This window comes from Eptesicus fuscus, chromosome 2 (genome assembly GCF_027574615.1).
Source record: "Eptesicus fuscus isolate TK198812 chromosome 2, DD_ASM_mEF_20220401, whole genome shotgun sequence".
In the NCBI taxonomy this organism is placed as follows: Eukaryota; Metazoa; Chordata; class Mammalia; order Chiroptera; family Vespertilionidae; genus Eptesicus; species Eptesicus fuscus.
This window is the reverse complement of record NC_072474.1, coordinates 24,880,535-24,897,848: the sequence shown is the minus strand read 5'-3', so window position 1 is coordinate 24,897,848 and position 17,314 is coordinate 24,880,535. Positions and strand designations below refer to the sequence as shown.

Here is a 17,314-nt window from a genome sequence, read left to right as displayed (position 1 = left end):
TGCCCAATATGTGCCTAATATAGGCCCTAGCATATAGTAGTGGCTTCATAGATATTGAATAAAGGAATACATGTATATCAGATAAAAATTACATGCAGAACTTTGCTTTTAGTAAAGACAAAAGCAAGCAAAAACCTCTTTCCCCGTGTGGCAACTTAAACTTTCTTTGCCTCTCAGGCGCGGAGGGAGTCTTTGTTTTAACACAATGCCACTTGTCCCCGAAGAGGCCTGTCTGATAGATGGGCTGAAAGAAAGCAACTTGAGATGTTTGAACATGATCTACAAATAAGACTGTTCTCTCATTTTTTTATCCATTCTTAATGCACAGAATGGCATGTCTAGGAGAAGCAGCAAGATTTTTTTTTTTTTTAATAAACAGGCCAAGCAAAACAATCCTCTTTCCTCAGCACTAACTTATTATATTCTCTTCAAAAACAGAATTAGCCATCCAACCAAAGCTGAACAATGTACAATATAGTATTATAAATAGCTTTTAATTTAAAATGTGAATTTAAATACTAGTCTTATCATTCAATATTTGTTAAGCTTTCATTGTGAGTGTGGCATGTCACAGGCTCCTTTCTATGGATGATTAAAAAGTCCCGCTTCACTTAGCACGTGCTTTTCACTATCTACTTCTAGAAAATACATCATTGTTGTCTCAAGACCACTCAGATCGTTGTGGGATCCTATGTTCATAAGTCTTGCAGTTCACTGAGGAACAGGAGAGTGATTTTACAAATAAACCACTAGTTCCAAAAAACGCCCCAATTATTCTTTGCAGGAGCAGAAGGAAAGGTGGGTTAGGGTGGGTAGTGGGGGTCATAAGGTGTGTGGGTAAGAAGGCCTCGCTGAGATAGGATTTCTGCTGGAAGAAGGAATGTTAGTGATTCTCTGGCAGAATATAAATGTTCCTAATTTAAAAAAAAAAAAGATGAAATTACTGTTCTCTAAAAATGAAGACTCCACAAATTAAAGCTCAGGCATGAATTTCTGGTAATATTAGGCAGGACTCTAGGACTATTCTCAAGAGAATTGTAATGCTATTTATAACCCAAACTGTGACTAAACCAGAGGAACGTTGGAAACAGAGTTCCTAAAGTTCCCTCCGTGTTCTCTAACAGTTGCTCGGCCACGTGTGCTATTAGTTGTCCTCCCTATTAGTAACTGCGCTTCCTTCCTGCAGATCCACTGAAACAATACCCCATAAAAAAGGATTTACATGAAAGACAGCTGGAGCCGGTTGCCAGGGGAACTGACAATGTTCCAGACACATTCCACGTTAGAGGGATAAACTTCAGGGTAGCCAGGGCTGTCGAAGGTGCCTTCAGCCATGTGGAAGTCTCCACCACAAGCTGGAAGAAAAGAGAAACAGTGAGTGCCAGGGCAAAGATCAAATATAAGGCACACAAGCTAAAGGAGGAGGAGCACCAGAGGAGCTGTTCACAGCATCCATTTCACACACAAAAACCCATGACATATAAAATAAGAAAAAAAATTCTGAAAACGAAAAGCCACAGGGCACGCTGGATCAGGAGAAATCTTTGCAGTTCCTTTTCTCAAAGCCTTCTCTCCCTGTGTACTATAACTTGTTTTAACCTTTTGCACTCGCTTGCTTTTTTCTCGATTCCTTTATTCTACTCGGGATTTAATTTTTTAAATACCCCAGATTTTACAAAGCATGGCAGTAGAATAAAAAACTGGAGTTTCTTTTCATACAAACTTATTTATTTAGATTTTTTTATATTTCAAATCATTGATACATTCAAAGAGTAATTTTAATCTCGATGCTAACCGTGTTGAGTCACACTCGACATCCGAGTGCAAAAAGTTAATCCTATAACCACTCAGTATTTCTGACCAGGATGATTTTCAACCCTGGCCTACAGCAGGGGCAGTGTTCCGGCTTTTCCCCTCCAGAGAAGACTGAGCCACACACAAATCTCCTCGGGGTTGGAAGGCTTTTAAATGCTGATAACAAGGAGCTGGCAGCTGACAAACAGCACTGACTAAGCCACCCAGGACTAGTGGCTCCTCCTTCCTCTCATCCCATGTGCCACCATCCATCAAGCCATCAGTGACAGCATGCAGACCCTGCCTGAGACCAACCTCGGGGAAAGGGAGACAGGAGAACAGCGGTTGTCCGTTCTTAAGAGATGCCATCAGACACTGTTAATTACGGGCTGCCTTAACCAACTTGTCACAGAGGGGAACGTCAACACACTGCCAAACAAGCCATCCAAGATCATTCCAGCCAATTCCCCTCACTTCCAGAGTTCACTCTCTAAAACCATTCGAGCCCAACAATAGCCAAGGTGTGCAAACACCCTACATGTCGATAGGTGGGTGAATGGACAAAGCTGTGGTACAGAGTTCACTGCTGCCAGAATTTACAAGTGTGTTAACCTAATTTGGAAGAATGCAAGGTTAGACACAGGAAACTAGCCTCCAACTGTAAAGGTAAAAGAGTCCCACATAACCAACCTGGGAATTCAACCACATTCCTGTTAACCTAGTAGTGCCATTTGTTGACATGTCTTACCTGATGATGATGCGGCATATGTAGCATGGAAACCATCAGAACTCAAACTAGAGTCAGAGATGAACTTCAGTGTCAGAGCATTGCTGAAGGAAGTAATGGGATGGGGCAAGGAGGTGCCACAATATCGGCCTAAATAATGACAAGGAGAATCCTATATAATAAAGAGGTAATATGCAAATTGACAATCATACCCTCGCACACAAGATAGCCACCCCCATGTGGTCACAAGATGGCTGGCAGGGGAGGGCAGTTGGGGGTGATCGGGCCAGCAGGGGAGCAGTTAGGTGTCAATCAGGCTGGCAGGGGAGTGGTTAGGGGGCAATCAGGCTGGCAGGCAGAAGCAGTTAAGGGCCATCAGGCAGGCAGGCAGGTGAGTGGTTGAGAGCCAGCAGTCCTGGATTGTGAGAGGGATGTTTGACTGCCGGTTTAGGTCATCCCCTGAGGGGTCCCAAATTGGAGCGGGTGCAGGCTGGGCTGAGGGACACCCCCCCCCCTCCAGTGCACGAATTTCGTGCACTGGGCCTATAGTGAATGATAACAGAGCATAGGCCAATATTTCTAGTAAACAGATTTACTAGATTCACAAGAAACTGAAGCAAACAGAGGCAATCACTATTAGGTGAACCATTTAAATCATGTCAGTGTTTGAAACAATGCCTGAGAATTAAAAATAAACTATAAATAGAAGCATAGGAGAGATGATTTATAAACATGATAAAGGACACTAGGGGAAGCTGAGAACAATGTAGATGGCCTGGCTCCAAATATAACTATTGCTAAAATCTCTAGTACAGTAATAAATGCACAAATAAATGTGCCAGTGCTTAAAAGCAAAATATTATAGCCAAGAAAAGTGTGACTGCTAGAACCAGAATACCTGGATTTAACTCTGAGCTCTACCATTTACTAGTCACATGACTTGGGCAAGTTACTTAAGTTCTCTGAGCCTCGGCTTCCCCACTTGAGCCAAGAGAATATCAATAAACAATGAAACCTCTATCATATGGGTATGAGGATTAATTGAGGTACTATTTACTAAGTTCTCACAATAGTGCTCAGCACAAGGTGAGTTCTAGATGTGTTTGTTAAATAATATACCCTCATTCTTGGTCAAATGCTTAGAGATAAAAAGCAATACAATCAGAAGTGGGCACAGAGCAGAGCGTATTGATTGCTTGCCCGCTATTGTCTCAGGCACTGTTCTGGGTTCTGGGAATTGAGCCCAACAAAATCCCTTCTCTGAGGGCGCTCGTCCTCTACTTTACCAGGAGATGCTCAAATATAAGTAACTCATGGAGAACATTTAAATAACTTGAGATTATCTTTAGGACATTTTAGAACCTAGATAGCTGCAATATTTAGTTTTACTGGGGTGTTTTACAAACCCAATCCAGATTACTTATTTACTTATCATTATTTTTTTGCTTCCACCAAGGACAAAACCAGAAAATAAAATCATGCTTAATTTGAATATAAGAACTGTGGTCAAATATTGAGAAATTTCTCACAGAATGCTATTTAATGCTGGGGTAGACTGCATTTCACTACTATCTAAGAGTTTGCAACTTTTAAATTTAAAAACATGCATAAACTATTCATGTCCTTGAATATGAACAAGCTGAGTTTCTTGAACCCCACACTGAATTCCAGTTTCTTATCCCCTAATTATCTTTACTTGGCTTATGCCGCTCTTCATGTTTATTGGAAACATTCTGACCTTGAATGACAGCACACAGACATGCCAGAATATAAATAAAACCCAGCCAAGGCCACAGACAGAAAGGAGAGGACTCCAGGCTCGGTACCTCGGAGGGGCGCGTCGCCATAGTTGCCATCCAAAATTTCTAAAAAGTCTCGTGTGCATGTTGTGCTGCTTTCAAGTCCAAAGTGAGTAAAGGAGAGGGTAATATGATTGACTGTAAGAAAAAGAGAAGTCTATTTAATAGCGTACTGGCAGACAGAACATACAGGGAGGGAAATTTTACCTCTGATGATCCATGCGTGGGTTCTCCAGCAGGAAGCACTGAAATGGGCAGAGCTGCCCAGGGGTTGAGGGGATGAAGAGGGAAAGTGACAAGTTCTCTGCTGAAAACACCTAGAGAATCTGAGATGCTGAAATGCCGGTAAAGAAGAGGACTCCTGGGTAGGTGTCCTCCATGCACTATGGGGAACATCTTGTTGGAAAATGTAGGCTTTACACATTTTTATTTCAGCCATAGCTATGTTCTTCTCCTAAGTATTTTTCTCAGTAGAATCGTCCCTTAAGTCCTGGTTCTTTCTGTGCGATTGTAAATAAGACACATTCTTCTTCCTGGCACGCATTTCCTACCTAGCACTGTCAGTTTCACGGTAAGGCCAGGGCCCTGTGGTTCAGTCATTTCAAAAGAAAGCTTTGAATTACTTGCAGAACAGCAAGTGCCTGTGTATGTTTTCCTTTTGTCATTCTTCCAGGGTCCCTGTCCTCGGAATAGGATCTTCCCCTGACGCTGGCTTTGAACCAGTGAGATCTCATCTAAATGCCTCACAATTCATCATACATTATCCTGAGGGCAGAGCTGCTGGCTGAAGGCAGGGGCCCTCTTTACCTAAGGCTCAGTTTCTGGAGGGCTGGCAACTTGCTTTGGGGCTCCACGCTCCAGGCAGCAATTGGCTAAGGATTACATCACCATCCACCAAAGTCTGTGCATATCAGTAAACATATCCATTTGTTAACTCTTGACATCCCAGGAAATGTGTTAGAGAATAGTTAAGGCAAACTCATCATTTTTTTAGATTAGCTAATGGGGCCTCATTAGTTTAAGTGACTTCCCTGTTATCACCCAGGTCATTAATTGTAGAGTGGAGTCAAGAGCTTAATGCCTTTCTCACATTATCTCTGAAATCATAAATTTTTCCTGAAAACCTCAAGGAATGGCAGGGCTCATCTGAAACAAGATTCATAATGTCCCCAGGGTCACCCGCTCTCAGGTCACGGCTTGAGTCCTGAAGGGTCTCCTCATTCTCTTTGTCTGTGACATGTGGTAAGGTTTTACCACCAGATTATTACCAGGTCCAAAAATAAGACTCCAGTATTCCAAAAACAAAATAATGTAAGTACTCATTAAGTGTTTCTTCCAGGCCTGTGCTGGGGTTTTTTTTTTAAATACAAGCACTGCAGGAGAGATCAGGTTTTATAATTAACTTCCACTTTGATTAAAGAGCAATATGCTCAAGGCATTGAATTTCCAAACTATGAGTTATTAATTTTCCAGTCTATGGTTCTTATTTATTTATCCACATGGCAACTGTTTTTGTGCATCTGCTACACCCAAGGCATAGGTGTCAAAAATTGTTTACTTATTTATCAATTAGTTTTGCTTACCCCCCATCTCACATGCCTGTCAATACTGTAGGGTTATAGGGTGTTTCTTTTTCTTTGCGAGGCCTCGGAACTTAAAACAAATTTTAAATTAAGAATAAAATGTAAAATAACTTTTCTATCAAATTAGGAAATGTTTGTTCTTGTGCAGAGCAGGAATTGGGACTTCAAAAAAATAAAAAGAGGAAGGTCATCAATTGTTACCTCGGAAGAGATAAGAACATTAGTCATGGACGGACTTTCCCACAGACACCATCCATCCTGCATTCCTTTCCTTCTTTGTTTTTGTTACTTACATGGGGGTTGAGCTTGAATTATCCAGCTGCAGTTCTGATTGTCTGGATAGTTGGCAGGGAACAATGGCGAGGATATTGTATCAAAGGAGTTCGTGAGGATGTAGCCTCCACAGACTGAGGACACACAAACACACACACACGTCATGTACTCTGGATGTCCACTGACTATGCACAACAATTATTTGATGAATGTAAACATAATTGATTTTTCCTTATTTCCGAAATTCAGGCCAAGGAAGTAATCTGCTGAGGAAGCTGCACATTAGCTATGAGAAATGGCTTTTCTCTGTACATTTATAACCATATCCTTCAATTACAGGAAGTGGGGAGCCACATAGAATAGCAGATTAAATGGCTATGAGTTGACTGAAACACTCAAACAAAACTCTGGCATTGATTCACTTACTCTGCCTACTCATAATTATAGGTATAGAAATAATCTTTTTATGGACACCTTTTTTTTTCCTAGGAAAATCAATATGCAATTGAACACAAGAATGGCTGTGGATTATCAGAAAAGTGCAAAACTCTATGGGAATGAGAAGAGAGAGAGGCTGTTGCCAGTGAGAGTGGAAGAGGAGTGTCATGGAGGAGATAGCGGCTGGAGGAGGAATTGGGGGTGAGGAAGGTAGTTCTGGGGGAGGGCAGCCTGAGCAGAAATACAGAGGACAGTAAGGACTGCATCTACAAAGACTTGGCTGAAGTGTGGGGCCCTGCGGGGAGTTGGAAGTGACACTGAATAAAAGATCAGAGCAGGTTCCTGGGCCTTGGGTAACGTCTGAAGGAGCTCGGGCGCCATTCCCTAGGCAGTGCGGTGCCAGACAGATATTGCCACTTTCAAGGGCATGATCAGAATGAGGCTTTTGCGAGTTTACTTTGAAGGAAGATGGAGAAAGGATGGTGAGATTGAGGAGGCTGTTATAGTCCAAGAGAAGATCCACTGAGGACTGTTTTTTACTCTGAAGCAAAGCATAAGTGATTAATTAAATGGGGAAAAATGTATTCAGAAACTGTTCTTTCTTTGGAAGCACCACAGAGAGTGGTTGATGTATGCAGTCCGTCTTGCTCCGAAGTGCATGGTATGTCTTTAGGAGACCTCGATCTAGAAACTCTCCCTAGCCAGGGTTCTCTACTATGGAATGCAAGCAAGCCCACTGAAACACACAAGTGGCCAAGCAGACTAAACTTATTTGAAATGACAAAGGTCATCTGAATAAAATCAGAGGCCTACAGAAGCCAACTCACAACCCTTCTTGTTCTGGGTTCCCTCTCTGATCTCTAAGAATTACCAGATCAAAGGCAATGAATAAAAAGGTCTAGTCAGAAGAACTGGAAAGTGGTGATTTAAGAACAAAAACAATGGAAAACAACACTGGCAGGTGGACAGTGGCAAGATTCAAGGGTTAAAGTCTGACTCTACATTACAAGCAAGTTGTAATTTATAGTGGTTTATCTCCTTTTCATGTACAACCTTGGATAAATGTTAGGTAATTTTTTTATGGACAAATGAAATTGGATAGACACTTAGAAATCATATCTCTAGTATTAAAGTCACTTGTAAGTATTGTTCTGAAAACTTGTCGGAGAGTTCCAGAGATTCAAAGGAAGTTGGCACCAAGCTAGACAATGGTAAATTGAAAGGATCAATAAATGGAATAATTGCAAATCATAGTTCCTTGGTTTTATTTAAGTTGTTGCATATGAAGTAGAAAGCCAGGACCAATTTCTAAAGATTGGTCTCATTTTATTGTAGCACCTCCCTAAGAGAGGCACTTAAGAGAGATGGCCGGTGCCTCAGAGAGACCCACCCTGTACCTACCTTGCCTGAAATGAGCTTGGAAGCCCCTGCTCTGTCTAGAAGGGCCAGACTGAAATCTCACAAAGAGGCTGTTTCCTGAAGAGGTGATGGGGTTCGTCAGCTGCTGTCTTCCACAAGCACGGGCAAGGCGGGTAGTTGCGGAGCTTAAACCATCATATGCCTACAAAGAAAAACAATGGGAAAATAATGGTTCAGAACTTCATACTTTCATCTAAAAGGCCTATGTTCCATGGACTATCTGAACATTGGTGAGATAGTGGAAAACAAAACATTGGCCAGATCGAATGCTTTATTCTGTTGTTGTGTCACACAGTTTCATGGGAATGTCTGAGTCTTTGGCCATTTCTAGGGACATGATGGTGATTTCAGTAGGAGAGTCTCGGCCAGAGCACTATTAGATTCCCGGATGTCTTCATAAACAACTTTGCTCTCACAGCCCTCCTTCCTCCTCTAACTCCAAGGCAGTCACATCATAGGCCATACCCACAACATGTACCGAAAATGTTTGATGCAAGAATGAATACAGGAGCCATCGATGAAAAACAATGATGGGTCACCATGTCTTTTCAGAAACCCACCATTTGCTAGCACTTTTTGTTCTTCAGACGGTCATGGTTAAGAAGGAAGAGAAATGACAGAGTTCATCCAAGTGACATAGTGATGTGAGTTTAATTTAGAAAATTACCTCAAAAATTAAGAAAATATATTGGGCTCTGTGTCCACCCAGTACTGTGCTGGAACTAGGTGGCCTCCCACACTTACCAATGGAATAGAGTTTTCATTACAGGCACTCAAAATTGCTGTATTGGTTTGTGAAATTGAAGTTGGCTCATTTCCTTGGAACTCTGTGTGAAATTTTTAATGCTCTTTTGTGCAAACCAGTGGTAAATGAGTTCTTTTTCTTTGAGTGATAATAATAATAGCAACTATTCATTAAGTGCTTACTATGTGCCAGGAACTGGACTCAGCTCTTCACGTACATTTATCCCATTTTCTCCTCCCAAGAATCCCTCATCTGATGCACAAAGAGCCCAAATAATGTGGCCAAGTCACACGTTCCTGCGAGGGAGCAGGTCATGTGGAAACAGACAGCTAGATTCTAGAGCACAGAATTGAAACTCTAATTTTATCAAATGCAAGATACCAATTGAGTAGAATAGATGCATCAAATGGCCAACTACCAGAGTGGGATTAAAATATGAAATTAAAGTACTGTTGTTTCACTCAAAAAATGTCATTTATCTATCATAAGAAAGTCTTAGGAAAAAAATTTAAAGTTCATGGATTTAATACAAGGAAGGGATACACCAATGACTAAATATCTAGTGATGATTAAAATCAATGTTCTTTTTAGAGCATGAATATAATTGGGAGGCTATTCTCAGTTGAATTTATATAAGTATGTGAATCAAACACTTATAGAGTTTGTAATTCTCTCACAAGGGGGGGACTAAAGATTTTACAATAATGAATTTTAAATAAATGTGATTCTGATGAAGCAATTATTTTCTTTTTTAAGATTAATGGTCAAATTTTAAATCTACATATCCCTTAAATAAACATTAAAACTGATTTTTATTCAACATTTAAAGATGGATTAAACTCTAGATGACATTTTCTTTTTTAAAATATATTTTTATTGATATCAGAGAGAAGGGAGAGGGAGATAGAGATAGATACATCAATGATGAGAGCGAATCATTGATCGGCTGCCTCCTGTATGCCCCTACTGGGGATTGAGCTCTCAACCCAGGCATGTGCCCTGACCTGAAATCAAACCATGACCACCTGGTTCATAGGTCAACGCTCAACCACTGAGCCACACCAGCTGGGCTTACATTTTCTTAACCAATTCAAAATATACTTTCTAATCTAGTCTGACTGCTTTTTAAAAATAATTTGGACACCTTTAAAAGTAGTCAAAATAACGTATAAACCATATTACAGAACCTCTTAGGACATTTACACTTAACCTTACTTTCCAATATTATCATCATTGGTTTAATTAAAGACTTTATTATTTCTATACTTGGTTTTCTACTTTCCTAAGGTGATAACTATAACAACCTAGGGCTTCAGTAATATTATATTAATACTTGCTCTAGAGACTACCTTCTAGAATGTCCAGGGTTACACGGTCTGAGAAAGTATACTAATTGATTCTTGGTCAAGACTACTTGCTTCTATTAAGGTGATTTGATTGTTGGTTCATATAGAACAACATTTCTTAAATTCTAGTGGAACACTCAGGTTCTATGAAGTTTATAGACACCCCCAAGTAGCAACAACACATCATTCAGAGTATTTTTACAAATCCATGAACTTACAAAAGCAAGATTCTTTATTTCTTCTTTATTTCTCCCTAAATTCAGAGCTCTCGTGGTGAATGGATATTGTTCCTTGCCTTTCTAAACTCTCTTTTTTTTTCTCTGAATGATTGCAATCCTCTTAAGCAATAAATAAATAAATAAATAAATAAATAAATAAATAAATAAAGGAAAGAGTAACATAGAAAGTTAAAGCTGGAAACTTTAGAAAGTCACATGAAGGAGGCAGTGCCTGCAATCCTTTGAGAGGGCACATCTTCCAGAGGGTCTCCATGTTTTCCAGCCCCCCACCCCAACCTCAGATACCTTGGATTTGTAGGACTCTGCTGAAATTCATACCCAGGTAGAAGGATCCCAAATTTCCCCAAATCAAAAGTATATAGCAATGGCACCCTAAACATGATTCACACTGTAGAACTTTCACATTCTAACTTAGTCCTCAACACCATGTGATTTTTAAAAAATGATTAAAGTGAGACTTGCTGAAACCGGTTTGGCTCAGTGGATAGAGCGTCGGTCTGCAGACTGGAAGGTCCCAGGTTCGATTCCGGTCAAGGGCATGTACATTGGTTGCGGGCACATCCCCCGGTGGGGGGTGTGCAGGAGGCAGCTGGTCGATGTCTCTCTCTCATCGATGTTTCTAGCTCTCTATCCCTCTCCCTTCCTCTCTGTGAAAAATCAATAAAATATATTTTTTTAAAAAAGTGAGACTTAACAAGTGTGCTAGCTATTAAGTATTGTCTCATCCAATGGGAACTAGTGACAATGGAAGCTCATGACAATGAGAGCTGCTCATGACAATGGGAGCTAGTGACAATGGGAACTAGTGACAATGGGAGCTCAGGACAATGAGAGCTAGTGACAATGGGAGCTTATGATAATGGGAGCTAGTGACAATGGGAGCTCATGACAATGGGAGCTAGTGACAATGGGAACTAGTGACAATGGAAGCTTGTGACAATGGGAGCTAGTGACACTGGGAGCTAGTGACAATGGGAACTAGTGACAATGGAAGTTTGTGACAATGGGAACTAGTGACAATGGGAGCTAGTGACAATGGGAGCTAGTGACAATGGGAACTAGTGACAATGGAAGCTTGTGACAATGGAAGCTTGTGACAATGGGAGCTAGTGATCCAAGAGTCAGGAACTTAATTCTTTCTCCAATTTCTACATTATATTATGTTACTCCTCTTTAAAATGCTTTTTAGACCCTAGCAAGTTTGACTCAGTGGATAGAGCATTGGCCTGTGGACTGAAGAGTCCCAAGTTCGATTCCAGTCAAGGGCCCATACCTCTGTTGCAGGCTCCTCCCCAGCCTGGGCCCTGGTTGGGCGTGTGCAGGAGGCAACCAATCAATGCATTTCTCTCACATCAATATTTCTCTCTGTCTTTCTCTTTCTCTTCCGCTCTCTAAAATTCAATGGAAAAATATCCTCAGGTGAGGATTTTAAAAAATAATAATAAAATGCTTTTTAGAATTATTAAGTTATATGTACCTAGTTGTTATTATATAAAAGTATAATACCTCAGGTTATCAAGGAGACAGTTGATTTTTTTAATAGTTTAGAATAGCAATTCTTTTAAGAGTGTTATTACACTTGTAATATCAAATCAATTTAAGTTTTAATTTTAAAATTATAAGGAAAAATGCAAGGAAGAAAATATAGGAAACTTGTTCCTATTTATTTAAAATTCTAAGGTCATGAAAATTATCGATATGCATTTTTTCCTTACTTCCATTTAGTGCCCCAGATAAAGCTAACAAATTATACTACTATTGGCTACACATATAGTCATATAACTTTAGATATAGAATTCTTATTGAAGTCTACTGCTGAGAGTTTTCTAGGTCTGGGAATTGACTTTTCTGATCTGATGTTAGTAAAATAAAATTTTGAAGTTCAATACACCAAAGAAAAAGTAGCCACTATTCCTGAGAGTTAACACTACAGGGGCTCGAAAACAGGCAGATCTAGTTAAGTGGTAATCTAATTTTAACAGAAAAGTTGGTCTCTTTAGAAAGTATCCAGAGTTCTGTAAAATTTCCAGATACCAGAATACATATTCATAATACCAAACCTTAATTTTATTGTATAAATAGGAGACTTTTAAAAAGAAAAGAACGTTCATGTCACAGACTACAAATGTTTGGTGTTCACATAAATAAATGCATATAGGAGTCTATGTCCCACCTGCCCCCCCCCCAAAAAAAAAAATAGGATAAGATTGAGAAAAACCCAGAGTTAAGAAAAAACTGTCCCCTCTCTTGGATTAGAGTGTGTAAATGCATAGCAGACACGGCTGTGGGTAAAAGAGGCTATTTACAGTGGGTTAGAGGTCAGTTGGGGCTGCTTTCTGGGCAGGCTTTCTGCATTCTGGTCCCAAAGGGCAGTGGAGGAGGGTCCAATCCCAGGGCACAGGCCACACACACTGCTCCCAGATGCCTTCTCACTGACTGTACCAGCCTTTCACCAGCTGTGAGAGGACATGGAAAGCGGGAGGTGGGCGGAGGACATCAGACCAATCCCAAGGACGAGTATGCAGAACACATGACCTATGCAGTACTATCAGGAACCATCCATACCCTAAGCCAGAGATTTTCAACTGGTGTGCCACAAGAAATTTTAAAACATGCAATACTTGACTATTTAGTCACAGGCACTGACCTTTTCCCTTAGATTGTCAAATAAGAAATGACAATAGGCAACACAGCAATAGTCATCTGGTGTGAATGAATAAAAATTACACGTGTTGTTTTTTTGTCAGAGCAGCAAAAAATATATTTTTTGATGTGCCACAGAATTTTAGTAATTAAGTTTATGTGTCCAGTGAGATGAAAAAGGTTGAAAATCTCTGCCCTAAATTCTAGCCAGAGTTAAAACCAAGCCAATCATTTACGAATTTTAACACTGATGCTTTAAAATCTTAAGGAGATCTGGGCAAACGTTAGCCCTTTTTCCAAGTTCACACATGTCCTCTCCAGCATAAAGTGATATAGGGAGCAAAACTTCTGATGATATTTATAGAGGCCTATGGTCAGAGTCCTAAGGACTGGTAATTTGAGAAAATAAAGGAGCTAAGCAAAAAAAAACCCTTTCCGTTGCCATACACTTAATGCTGAGAGAAATATGCATTATTTTACAGGATGCATTATTTGGAAGCTGGTGCCAGGATTTGTTTCAGAGAGAAAAACTCTTTGTATAGCAAAACACCTTCACAGGCTCTCAGAGAATGGCTGTGAGATATGTTGTGGGGTTGTTTTTTTTAATGTTATCTTAGACAAGTTTCTCACCTCTCTATCCTCCAGCTTCCCAATCTGTAAAATGAAATGGACATGAGAACACAGCTCATATTGTTCATCAGAATGAAGTGGATTAAAAGATATACAGTACTTAGGATAGTTCCTAGCACATTTTAAGTACTTAATAGATATCAGCCCCTACTACTAAAGTGAGATGGGGGAGAGCTACATTCTTATTTAAGAAATGAATAAAGCTTAGCGGGAGGAAACTGGAGATCTATAGAGGCAAAAACAAAAAGTCGCAAGGACAGAGGTTTGTCCAGCCATGTTGATGCAGCAGGAGCCTGAGTAGGAGACATAATCCACGGAAATTAATCAGTTGGGACTATGGGGGCTGCAACTTCTGATGACCTGGCTCCAAAAATCCATGCTCTTGTGCAATCTCCTCCCCTGGCATGTGGAGTGGTCCTAGTGACTTGCTTCTAATAAGCAGATTACAAGCAAAAGTAATAGGATGCCACTTCCATGATTGGACATCCCTCTCACAATCCGGGACCGCTGACTCCTAACCACTCAGCAGCCTGCATGCCTGATCACCCCTAACCACTCTGCCTGCTGGTCTGTTTGCCCCGACTGCCCCCCCCTCACTGGCCTGATCACCCCCAACTGCCCTCCCCTCCTGGCCTGATCACCCCTAACCACCTCTGCCTCAGCCCCACCACCATGGTTTTTGTCCAGAAGGACATCCAGAAGGTCTCCCAGAAGGTCTCCCAGTCTAATTAGCATATTACCCTTTTATTAGTATAGATACTATATAATAAAGAGGTAATATGCAAATTAACCCTCACACCCTCACAAGATGGCTGCCTATGCCCAGGCCAGCAGGGGGGTAGTGAGGGATGACCAAACGATTGAACAGCAGGCTGCGTGGGGCAACGAGGCTGGCAGGGGGGGGGGGGCCATGAGGGGTGATCAGGCTGACTGGGGGGCAGTTGGGGGCGACCAGGCCGGTACGGGGGGCAGTTAGGGGCAATCAGGCTGGCGCTCAGAGGCAGGGAGGGGTGATCAGTCCAGTGTGTGTGGGGGGGCAGTTAGGGGCAACCAGGCAGGCAGGCAGGTGAAAGATTAGGAGCCAGTGGTCCAGGATTGTGAGAGGGATGTCCAACTTCTGGTTTAGGCTCCATCCCCGGGATCGGGCCTAACCAGCAGTTGGACATCCCCCAAGGGGTCCCGGATTAGAAAGGGTACAGGCTGGGCTGAGGGGATCCCCCCTCATACACAAATTTCATGCACAAGGCCCCCTAGTATATATACACTGAGTGGCCAGATTATTATGATCTCTGAACGCATATTATTCTGGCCACTCAGTGTATATACTATATAATCCTATATAATAAAAGGCTAATATGCAAATTGCCCCCTCGACCAGGAGTTCAACCAGCCAACCAGCAGGCAGGCCAGCCAACCGCCCATGTTCCCTCCTCCTGGCCAGGCTGGCTGGACCCCACCCATGCACAAATTCATGGACCAGGCTTCTAATATCCTACCTAATAAAAAGGTAATATGCAAATTGACCATACTATTGACACACCCACAAGCCACGCCCACCATCCAATCAGAGCAAGTATGCAAATTAACCCAATCAAGATGGCTACAGCCACAGAGAGCAAGGTTTCCCAGGTAACAGAGCAAGCCAAGCTTTCTGCGAACTGTTGCAGGCCTAAGCCTCCACTCAAGCTACAAAGTTTCAATTATTGAAGGTAAACAAATTCAAACAGAAATGGCGGCAGAACGGAGCTTGAGAGAGCAAGCCAGGGTTGCCGGCGGCAACAGGGGAAGCAAAGTTTTCCGCACACCCTGTCTGGGCCCAGCCTCCGCTTAAGGCTACAAAGTTTCAATTATAGAAGGTGAATTAACTGCCACAGAAATTACTGCCGGCCTCGAAGGGAGCAGCAGGCTTGGCTCCGCTCCAGGCTACAAAGTTTCAATTGTAGAAGGAAAATAAATTCCAGATACCAGGGCCTCCGCTTGGGTTGCCAGGGGACGTGGCTGGCCTGCAAACCACCACAGGCCCCTCGCTCAGGCCACCCCACGCCCCAAGGGAACCCCCACCCTGATCCGGGACACCCTTCAGGGAAAACCAGCTGGCCCCCACCCGTGCACCAGGCCTCTATCCTATCTAATAAAAGAGTAATATGCAGATTGACCATCACTCCAAAACACAATATGTCTGCCCCCATGTAGTCAAAGATCCTGCCCCCATGTGGACACAAGATGGCCACTACAAGATGGCCAGCAGGGGAGGGAAGTTGGGAGGCACCTGGCCTGCAAGGGAGGGCAGTTGAGAGGGACCAGGCCTGCAAGGGAGGGCAGTTGAGAGGGACCAGGCTTGCAAGGGAGGGCAGTTGGAGGTGATCAACCCTGCAGGAGAGGGCAGTTAGGGGTGACCAGGCTGGCAGAGAAGGGAAGTTGGGGGCAAGCAAGCTGGCAGGGGAGCAGTTAAGCATCAACCAGGCTGGCAGCGGAGTGGTTAGGGGGGATCAGGCTGGCAGGCAGAAGCGGTTAGGGGCAATCAGGAAGGCAGGCAGGCAAGCAGTTGGGAGCCAGCAGTCCTGGATTGTGAGAGGGATGTCCGACTGCCCATTTAGACCCGATCCTGGTGGGAGAGGGTACAGGCTGGGCTGAGGGACAACCCCCCTCCACGCACGAATTTCGTGCACCAGGCTTCTAGTACACACACACACACACACACACACACACACACACACGTGCACACACACACACATACACACTGAGTGACCAGATTATTATGCATTCAGAGATCATAATAATCTGGCCACTCAGTGTATATCCTATATAATAAAGAGGGAATATGTTAATTAACCTTCATGCCATCACAAAGATGGTGCTGCCCACAGCCAATAAGGAAGGAATATGCTAATTGACTTCCACGCCCTCAAAGATGGAGGCACCCACAGCCACAAGATGGAAGCACCCAGTCCCCTCAGCCCCACCAGGGCAGCAGGTGCACAGCACGGTCGGGTCCACCTCCAGGCGGGTCCGGCTTCTCCACACACCTGCCTCCAGAGTCCCTCAGCCCCCCAGCCACCCAGGGCTGGCCCGAGGCACAGGCAAGCCTCAGATGGCGGCTGCCCAGCCACCCAGGGCCGCCTGAGGCTCAGGTAACCAGGGCCCATTGAGGCTTGTACTGCCAGCAGTAGCAGCAGCAGATGTGTGATGGGGGCATCGCCTTCCCCTGATTGCCGGGTCGCCTCCTGCCCTTGAGGGCTCCCGGAATGTGAGAGGGGGCAAGCCGGGCTGAGGGACCCCCCTCCAGTGCATGAATTTTCATGCACTGGGCCTCTAGCATTGAACAATAAAAAAGAATAAAATCTTACCATTTGTAACAACCTGGATGGCCCTAACAGATATTGTGCTAAGTGAAATAAGTCAGACAAAGAAAGACAAATACTGTATTATTTCACTTAAATATGGAATCTAAAAAACACAAACAAATGAAAACAAAACAGAAACAAAGTCATAGATACAGAGAACTGATGGTTTCCAGAGGAAAGGAGAGTGGAGGAGTGGGTGAAAAAATGGAAGGAGAGATAAGAGGTACAACCTTGAGTTATAAAATAAATAAGTCTTGAGGATGTAATGCATAGCACAGGGAACATGGTCAATAATATCATAACAACTTTGTACAGTGATAGATGGTTACCAGAC

General features: G+C 42.7%; 1 protein-coding gene across 1 annotated transcript in view; it reads right to left on the bottom strand.

Annotated features, from left to right (window-relative positions):
* The window catches only part of CUBN (cubilin), a 311,048-nt gene that overhangs the window by 125,683 nt on the left and 168,051 nt on the right, over positions 1–17,314 (bottom strand). The window contains exons 32-36 of the mRNA XM_008148828.3: positions 8,016–8,175; positions 6,197–6,310; positions 4,348–4,458; positions 2,543–2,671; positions 1,223–1,355 (exon numbers count right to left, since the gene is read on the bottom strand). Coding sequence (XP_008147050.2) covers positions 1,223–1,355; positions 2,543–2,671; positions 4,348–4,458; positions 6,197–6,310; positions 8,016–8,175 — 647 coding nt within the window. The remainder of the gene's footprint in view (positions 1–1,222; positions 1,356–2,542; positions 2,672–4,347; positions 4,459–6,196; positions 6,311–8,015; positions 8,176–17,314) is intronic.